Source organism: Teleopsis dalmanni, chromosome 2 (assembly GCF_002237135.1).
Source record: "Teleopsis dalmanni isolate 2A chromosome 2, ASM223713v2, whole genome shotgun sequence".
NCBI classification, from domain to species: domain Eukaryota; kingdom Metazoa; phylum Arthropoda; class Insecta; order Diptera; family Diopsidae; genus Teleopsis; species Teleopsis dalmanni.
The window spans coordinates 199,041,947-199,051,898 of NC_051847.1; the positions used below are offsets into that span (position 1 = coordinate 199,041,947).

General features: G+C 30.8%; 3 protein-coding genes across 3 annotated transcripts in view; 1 reads left to right on the top strand and 2 right to left on the bottom strand.

Moving 5' to 3' along the window:
• The window catches only part of LOC119676533 (zinc finger protein-like 1 homolog), a 1,705-nt gene extending 637 nt beyond the window's left edge, over positions 1-1,068 (top strand). The window contains exons 2-3 of the mRNA XM_038087773.1: positions 292-508; positions 590-1,068. Coding sequence (XP_037943701.1) covers positions 292-508; positions 590-882 — 510 coding nt within the window. The 3' untranslated portion in view covers positions 883-1,068. The remainder of the gene's footprint in view (positions 1-291; positions 509-589) is intronic.
• Positions 1,069-1,078: 10 nt separating this feature from the next.
• Positions 1,079-4,836, bottom strand: LOC119683404 (D-beta-hydroxybutyrate dehydrogenase, mitochondrial-like). Its single transcript, XM_038097068.1, has 4 exons — positions 4,456-4,836; positions 3,843-4,242; positions 1,367-1,728; positions 1,079-1,297 (listed from the first exon to the last, which is right to left on the bottom strand). Exons 1-4 carry the CDS (start codon positions 4,560-4,562, stop codon positions 1,150-1,152), a joined length of 1,017 nt encoding a protein of 338 aa, XP_037952996.1. The 5' UTR covers positions 4,563-4,836; the 3' UTR covers positions 1,079-1,149.
• Positions 4,837-8,294: 3,458 nt separating this feature from the next.
• On the bottom strand, positions 8,295-9,946 carry LOC119682369 (transcription factor kayak-like). Its single transcript, XM_038095785.1, has 2 exons — positions 9,732-9,946; positions 8,295-9,654 (listed from the first exon to the last, which is right to left on the bottom strand). The coding sequence occupies exons 1-2, from the start codon at positions 9,748-9,750 to the stop codon at positions 8,465-8,467; spliced, it is 1,209 nt and encodes a 402-aa protein (XP_037951713.1). The 5' UTR covers positions 9,751-9,946; the 3' UTR covers positions 8,295-8,464.
• Between the last annotated feature and the right edge of the window lie 6 nt (positions 9,947-9,952).

Sequence of the window (9,952 nt, forward strand, 5' to 3'; positions counted from 1 at the left end):
CTATAACAAAGTACTTAATTGCCACGTTCCAGAAAATTTAATTTTTAATCAATGATAATAAATCAGAAGATTATCAGAACATTTATTTATTTAAGATTAATTTTATAATTTTTTTATATTTCACACTTAAATTAAAAAAATAATATAATATTTAATAATATTGTATTTATATGTTTATATAATATATACAGCATAAAATAAAGAGTGCCAGAAAATAGCTAATATAAATTTAATTAATTAATATATAAAGAAAAATTTAATAAATCTTAAATATAATTAAATTTTTTACAGTTACCAGAAGACTATTCATCTACCGCTAAGTCTTCAGCATCGGTTAGCAGTAGCAAAGTTAATACGCATGCACCTGTCACTGCTGCGGTTAGTAGCATGACCAAGGTGCATAGCAAGTCAAATGGTGTTTTCCCTACAGCCGCAATGAAACATGAAAATCCACATTCCGTACTTCTAATGGATGCGTTTAGTCCACCAACAGCAAACGATGTTCAAGGTACATAAAAGATAATTTTGAATCATTGCTTCATATATATGCATTAGAAAATTTTAATTTATTTAATTGTTTTAATTATAGCTAGCAGCAGAAGACCTCTATTACCACGTCAGCCACCAATTGGTGGCACCGATAGAGATGAAAACAAATACAAAAGACGTACACCAGCAGAAATATTTGCTCGCTGGTCAAGGCGTTTCTATGCACCATCATCACGTCCGCCCTGGCGACGTACGTGGTTCTTAGTGCTCAGCGGTATAACAGCATTTATTGTGATCATTTATATAATGGCTGTACTTGGTCGCAGTGGTTCTGATGATGCATTAGGCGATGCTTGGAATAATCCAAATCCTAATCCTAAACATTATGAATGAATGGAATGGAAAGACAAAATTATATATAAATAAAAACGACAACTCGATATTGATGTGGCATTTAATTTTTTATTCATTTGCCCAACCACTAAAACAAAAAAGGAATTCTGATGCTGTTTTTAAAACAATAAATCTATGCAGCACGCAGTTACAGCGTTTATAACGAATTATTTATCAAATTTTATTTTAAAGCTAAGTAACTAACTAAAATACTTATATAAACTTATTATTATAAAATATATTGTATATGTTATTAAAAATCACGATTCATTGTTTAGTGTGACCATTGGTAGTTACCGAGACGATACTTGGTGATGGTAGCGGCTCATAAGTTGGCATAGCACAAAAGTTTACTGTCAGCCAATCAACAATTGGTGTAGGACAAATGCGAAATAGTACGCGATATAGTTTATAACTAAAACGGAATTTTGTTTTTTATGAAAAAAAAACAAATTTTAAAAATAAGTAGAAATTTTTAGCTTACCGCCATGGTTCATGTATGTATAAAGCCTTTGGATTTGTATTTGTTAGCGCTTCTTGGAATTTTAATAATAACGCTTCATCCTGCACTTGATTAGGGGCCTTAAAACCGGACAGTATTTTTAAGTAATCATTGAACTTTTTGAAATAACTGCCATAAAACACTCGTTGTTCGGCTGTGAAGTCTTCCCACATATGTTCTGCGTGTTGTTGTTGTCTAGCGGATATGTTACTGGCCATAACGAAAGAGCCTGGTATAAAGTTGACCACCTCAACACCATATTGTTGCATTTCGATTCGTAAAGAGTCATTCCAAAAGCGTAATGCTGCTTTTGAGGCTGCATAGCAACTGAGCGCAGGTAGAGCCTGTGGAATGATTGCAAAAACTCTATATATATATATACTAATAGTAGGTGCATAGAACATAGACGGGTACAACATGCCTTAAGACATTTGTATATATACTTTTGTATGTTTAAGATTAGAGAGATTTTTGAAGAGAGATCTTTGAAGTGTATACTTTATGTGCGCATTTAAATTTAATAAGTTCTAATTCTATCTATTGTTTAAAAAAGTATCCACCTTAATATGGAACTGAGCACTATTTAGTTATTTTAAAAGATGTAATTGAATCGTATTGATTTTGCAGTCAGAATCTGTGAAGTGATTTATTGAAGAACGTCAAAACCGGATGTAGGTTATAGCACCGATAAAATACAGCAACGCACAAATAATATTGGGGAATTGCTGAGTTATCTGTATATATATATATATATATCTATATATATATATTAAGATACCTGTATATATATTAGGATGTCGATATATTAAGGTATATAATTGAATCACAGATCATAACTGTACCCTACATTATGAATCCTTTATCCTATTAACAAAAATTGATTAAAGTATGTAATAAGGTGTGAGAACAATACTAAAAACTTAAACACCTTCAGTACTGCCTATTCATACTATTTATTGTACAGTACACAATTTTCTCGAACATCCAAGCTGCTATCAAACTTCTAGTAGGCGCTTTAGCTTCATTCTCAATAGTCCCAGAACGCCAGGTTTCTCTTGATGAATTGTCCTGCTTTGCCAGTATCTAATTCATTTGGGAACCTGAACACAGGTGCATCTCGGTTAACTCTCTGAAACTCACTCTAAAGTAGCTGAAGAAGTTCGGATATAAGAAGATTCTTGCCGGACTACAAGACTTGTTTGTTAAGAAAAGTACCAACCAGCTACTTCAAATAAAGCGGCGTATGCAAGGAGATTTGATTTTAAACTGTGAGTTTATTTGTGACTGGTGATGCAGAAAAGTAGGAAACTGTCTTTTTTTTTATGTGTCAGTGCGCATCTTTGGATAGACAAAAATTTAATATCTTTCTGGCCCTTTCCTCATCGACCTGATAGAACTGCCTTCGTTCAAAATTAGGGATATAGCTCGGTTTTTTAATTTGTCAGTTTGGTGATATCTAGTTAAATGTGGAAGTCTACATGCAGACCGTTTTAATTTATATACCTATTTTCGTGGTCTTCTTGGTCTGGCACAATACCAACATTTTTATCGGTGGTATCACAATGCATCCTTGTTTGTGTTCAAATGAAAAATAGTGTGCTAGGTCATCAACCTAATCTAACCTAATTAAACCTCAAGAATTTATCGACAAAATAAATGATGAATTGGACTTAATTATTGGATTTAAATTATTGGATTTAAATTATTGGTCTATGCTATAATAATATGACTGATAATTTGGTATCCCGATTAGCTAAGTATACATGGTAGGGGTTAATAGTTTTAGTCACATTTTTTATGATTACCTAGCTTTAATCTGAGTCAGGAAAAGACTATTGAGATGGAACTTTTTGAGCCTGTTTGATATTAGACACTTCTTTACGAATAGCATTTTAACCTTGATTTGAAAGGATGAATGACTTCTTTTGGTAAGGGTTAATTACAATACAAATAATATACCGGCAACTTCAACCTCTATTATATATTATCTATTAATTTTTAAAAAAAATAATATTTTATTTAATAATTTTATAATAATATATTAAAATTTCAATTTTAGAAGGTTAACCCAGAAGAAATGACTTCTAAAGTTTCGAAGGTATGAGATCCTGTTTTATAGTTTCGTCTTCTATATATCGTCATTTTAATGGTTCAAATCTGTTTCATTAATAACAGGAATCTTTCACTCTAAATTACGATTTTTGTTGTGTCATTTATATGGAATAACGAGCCACAGAGTTTAAAAAATTGGTAAAGAATCAACAGAATATTTTCTCCTACTCTTGAATTAGAAGGTGTATAAATATATATATATTATATATTCGTATATATGTCTATATTACTTCCACACTTCCATGTGTTTAGAATTACTTCCACTTTCTATTATCTTTAATAGAATTCTCATTCTCATTCTTTAATAAAATGTTCTATTATCTATGTTTTATCAATTTTCTTTTACCTGTAATCCACAATGACTGGTCACATTGATAATTCTGCCGTGATGTTCCCGCACCAGTGGTAGCATTTCCTTTGTTAATCGCATAGTGCCCAATACATTAACATTGATTTGCATTTCAAATTGATCTTGAGTTTGCCATTCGAATTCTCCAAAACACATGACGCCAGCATTGTTCACCAGCGCCGTGAATTTATAATCCCGGTTCTGAGTTAAAAGTTCATTTGTGATTTTATGCGCATGCGCAATTGTGCTCTGCTTTAATAAGTCCAATTCGATGGTTAGCATACGTTTTGTGTCGCTCAACTTTTGCAACATTTTGGCACCATCCGAATCAATATTATGACAGGCTGATATGACGGTCATATTTAGTGCCCGATGACAAAACAAAGCTAGAGAAAAGCTATGCGAAGATATAATTTTTATTATGAATATTGGAAACTGAAATTAAGTTGCAGAACAGTTAAATGAAGTTATAGAGCACTTAAATCAATTATGAAACTTAAATCAAGTTGCAGAGCACTTAAATTAAGTTGTTGAATGATTATTTTAATTTACTGAACGATCACAAAAATTTACTGATCATTTACTGATCATATTCACTGTTTGTACTCACCCAAGTCCAGAATCACAGCCGGTTATAAAAATCACATTATCAGGAGACATTTTCACTTGACGTCCTGTTAATGGACTCAACACTAATTTGGAGACTGCACGTAACATTGTTCTCTACTCGATCTTAGCTGCTGAATTCTTTAATGATCGACAGTTTTTACTGAATCTTCTATAAATTTTATTAATTTTCGTTTTGCGTTCGTTGCTCCCTTTCTTTTCTTCTTGCCTGATAAACCTTTGATTTTGCTGACTACGGGTAATTCTCTTCGTCTGTCGATCGTCTGCTCACCGTTCTTATCACTTTACTGGTTTTAAGCGTACTGAGCCTTTGTTTCTTCACTTCTTGTATTTTAGGTAGAATTCGCGTTCGAAATAAAAGCAGGAGAAAAACTCTAAAGTATCTTTTTTCGTTTATATCTTTTTATGTATTTTAATTCTGCTGTTGTTGTGTAAATGAACTTGAATTTGTAATTCGTAAATAAATTAAACATCTCACATTTTCTGATATATTTTTCTGACTCTTTTATTTATTCATATTTACATATAAGTAAGCAAATGCAGACGTAAATAAATGCGAATTTCGAGTATTTTCCTTAAATGCAATTAAGTTAAAAAAAATTTCTGTATATAAAATTTATAAAAAAAAAATCATTATATAAAATCTCATGAACATATACCTAAATAATGAAATTAAATGCAGATTTGGTCTATATATTAAAAATTTATTTTATTCTTATTTGAGTAAGTATTGTGGAAACTATTTCAAACCTTAAAATACTACTCTAAAGTCTATAATGCTAAGAAGAAATGGAATTTCTTCTTACTCAATTGAAACTCATTTAGGTTTCAAAGGTTTTTAGGGTTTGGGGTATAACCCTAAAACCCTTTGAAATCTAATTGAGTTTCATTTTGATACTCCAATTCTTCTAAGCATCATAGACTTTGAAAGACTAGTGATTTTATAAACAATATGACCCATTTTACCTGATCTAATATAAAAGCCTTTAATTATGCGCACCCATTTTGTTAAGTTTGTTACCATATCGTTGATTCATTTTGTCTTCTGCTTGCCTCTACAATCTAAGCCTGGTCCAAAGTAGACAAGTGATGCATTAGTCAACTGTTTGAACTAAAGCGCAATCTGATCAGTCCTACGGTATAGATGCTAATAGGCCATGGCTTACTAGGAAGACTTGCTATAACTCTGGGCCTATAGCGTAAGTACCATATTTGTTGTGGTTGTGACTCTAAGGGGAATAAGAAATATGTGTTTTATTATCTTTCTCAATACCTTCATTGGCCAAGAGAAGATAAAAAATTTATGATGCATGTTTTCTTACCGAATTGACATAGCTGTAATCCAGCAAAATTAGAGGTTTGATCAAGTTTATAGGCTTGTGAGATTGGTTCACTTAACCGTGCTTTTCAGCATTGCCTGTACGCTGACCATTACGGTCTTTTGGGCGTACTTCTGGTCTGTATATGAACACTCTTATTTATGGTATTATAACGAGCCATTATTTGTGCTCAAGTGGGGTTTGATGTATAAGGCCGGCACTACAACCTACAGTAATGTTGCCTCTAGTATGTTAGCTTAGAATTTATTTTTTTACTCATTATCATCTAAGATTTAATATGTTGTGATTAAGTTCGAGAATGTATCGCATTCGGTAAGACTAAACGTTCAGTAGCATTGGTATATAGTATATATATTTTCAAAAGTACTTTTCTATGATAAATTAAACTCTAGTTCATTTGATGTGATTTAATAATCAAATACCTTGCATGCATTTAGAAGGATTAATAAAAAAAAATAAATAAATTTGAAATAAATAAAATAAAAAAGCTATATATACGAATTTTCTGATTTCTTAGCATAATTTTAGATCTTAAGAAATTTATGTGTTTAAAGTCTGATACCCAAGTAGTGTTACTGTGGCATAAGTTTAATAGAGTTAACGATTTCTAAAAACTCTCTGGCACTCTATATGAATATCTATCTAAGCGGTGTTTGGTTGGTTCCCATTCTCTTCCCCATTCCATCTCCCCCAATCACTACCTACACACTTCCCCACGCATGTAATATTCTTGTATATCCTTTCATATTATCTGCTTACAGGTCTCAGTGGATTACAACAACAACGTTGATCTACGGGTCTATGTCCCGAAGCCATTCGTCGAAGACGACCAAGCGTCGTTCAACACCACCCAAAGAGATTTCACAAGCAGATCCCAGCGGGTTACAAGAACAACAACAGCAACAACGTTAATTCTTTAAATAAAAAAGTTTTTTTTTTATAGTTTTTATTTGATTTTATTTTTTCATGGATTTTGGTAATTTTAGTTTTATTTTTCTCGCAAAATATTGAAATTTTTATTGCAAAATTTTTAGCGTAACGCTAGTTAAAATTTATATCGATTTGAATTGTAATTTTACATACATAATTTCTTTTTGTCAATTTTATATAAATATAAATATTCATATATATATATATGTATATATCTATATATTGTATATATAATGATTTTTCACTTGAAATTTTAAATAATTTAATTGATTTTATTTAAATTTTCTGCAATAAAATTTTGCGCTGTCAAGCAAAAATATTCGTTTAAATTTTTATTTTAAAATTTTATTTGATTTTTTTTTTTATGATAAAAAAATATGAAATTGCTTCTCAGTTAATACAATTAATTTTAAAATATTACTTTTCAATAGTTTTTAAGGCTATGCAGCAAATTCAAATACAATTTAAAAACAAATTTGAGAAAATTACAAGGCGACCACATTATAAGTTCTATATAAATAATTATTTCTTTAACTATATATATATTTCACAAAATATTTTTAAAATTTTAAGTTTTAAGTTATTATAAACAATTTGCATATAATTTTAAATAAAATATTAAAGGCCATATTCGTTTATTATGTTTTTTTGTTTTTTACTATAAAAAGCATATATTCAGTATTTTTTTATTTTATATTTTTTAAATCTTATAAAGTAAATTTCCTTTTATCTTTTGTTTTGTGTTTGCATTTCATACATTTTTTATTTTAAATATCACAACGCCTTTATCTTTTTCGTTAAAGTGTTTTTTATTTGTTTTTTGTAAAAAGTTTTTGCAACTTTTGTAAAAAATAAAATAGAAATTATAGAAACTAAAATCAGGAGGAAACGTTGCCATTTTATACAAAATCATTTTGCTATAAACTGATTTGCTTATAATGTTTAACATTATTATACTTTGCCTTTTTATACGAAAATTGCACAATTACAAATTTATTTTTGTTTTTGTTATTAACATATAAAATTAAAAAAAAAAAATTATTTATTAAAATATAGCAGTTATAGTTAAGGTAATAAAGTTGAAATTAAATAATACAAAAAAGAAAATTTAACTGTTAATTATTTTATTTAGTAAATCTTTAAAAATAATAATACAAAATCTTTTTGTAATTTGTTACATTTACAATTAAGAAAATACTTTTTATAAAAATATTTTCGAAAAATACAAAACATCAAATTTAACAAAAAACATTAAATCTTAAAATACTTTTAAAATATTTTATAAATATTAAAAAATTTATATATGTATAAATTTTTAATTGATTCTTATAAAGTAATTTCGCTAAATAATTCGTTTTATAAAAAAGTTTTAAATTTAATTTTTTATAATTATTACAAAAATAATTTTCTTAATATTACAAACAAGTTTTTCTTATATAAAAAAAACACAAAATATTTAACTGACTTGTTTGTTGTTGTTTGTTTTTAACTACACTAACTTATATATTCTTTTAAAGCATTCAGAAGTTACAAAAAACATAAAACGAAAATATAATTTTAACAAATAATTTTACTTCTATTTCTATGCGAAACATTTAATATTTAATATTTAATAACTTTGCAGCCATACAGCCAAGACCAGCTTTGTTGATTTCATGCTCCAGCAACTTCACGCCTTCAACTTCATTGCAGGCAACAACTTGGTTTAGTTTGTTTCTATTGTTATAAACTAACTAATTTGGATGGTTCGCTTGTGGGTGTGGTCAGCTCAAGTGGATGCTTGTTTTGTGAGGAGCATGTTGGCACTAAAGGACCCGACACAGGTGTCAAGCCAGTACCACCATCCATCAGGGAATCGAAATTTAACATGCCTGTCGTTGGTGTTTGTATAGGCACTCCATTTATATTCGTAGACATGCCGTCCACATGCAGAGCGGCTAAATTCCGTGGCATAGTGGGCAATGAATTTGGTCGTTGTCTACTGCTATTTGGTTGCTTATTCAATGCGTTCAATGTTGTGTTGCTAAATGAAGCGAAACTTACTGGTGCCGTAGTAACAACGGGCGTATTTAATGAACCTGAGGCAGCAGCTGCCAAGGATGCTGTGATTGTTGCCATATGTGGTAATGTTGGTGGTATCATTGGTATCATTGGATTATTATTGCTGAGCAGAAGACGCTTTGGTAATGTTGGTCCATCATCGTCGTTATCAAGTGATGAATTCATGGAATCGAGTGTGTCAAGTGGTTCATTTTTGATATGCACCATATCGCCAAATACGCTCGTATCGCCCAAGATATTTGGCTTAAGATCGAGTGGTGACGCAGAACGTCCAGCAGAGGATAGTGTTGTATCTAGACCTGTTATAGTACCGGTGCTGTCATTGCTATTGGTATTTGTTGGCGCAATAAGTCCACCAATCGTATGTACTGTTAAGATATCGCTTTGTATTTTCTGACAGGTGGAACGATGTGCTTCTAGTACATATTCTAAATCACGTTTTACGCCATTTAGATTTTCAATTTCTTTTTGTAGACCTTCTCGTTTCCTCTCAAGCTGTGCAACTTCATCCAGCAATTCATTCGTCTGATCGACGCGTCGTTTACGACAACGTGCTGCAGCTAACTTATTACGTTCACGTCGTATGCGTCGCTTTTCTTCTTCTTCTGGTGTCATATTTGTGTCTTTGGCGGGTCGGCGACCGCCTTGATTGCGACGTGGTGTTGTTGTGGCACTGATTGAGGTATTATTCGTTGAATTGCCCAAAAGGCTTGTTGCATTTTTAACTGATGCTTTCGATGCTAAAGCTATATTTATGGCGGTAAAATCATTTGTGGACGATGCATTTGAGGTAGCTCCAAACGAATTATTGATTAAGCCAGTAAAAGAAGCGGTATCAGTTGCGGCACTTGCTGTTTATATATAAAATAAAGAAAATTTTATTAATATAATTGTTATCGTAATATATATATTAAAAATATTGACTTACAAGTATCAGTAGTGGCCATAGAATTCTCTTCATTTAAATGGTTGGCATTCCAAGATGCTTGTGAATCGACATCGGATTCAGTTTCGTTGGCTTCGCTTGTGGAATATGGTAAACAATAAGATGGAGGGACAAAACCAGCCTGAAAAGGTGCATTGATTGGTTCATTTGTTAGTTGTATAAAGGTATCTTCGATGCTGCGTAAAGTTGTCGGTGTTAAGGTG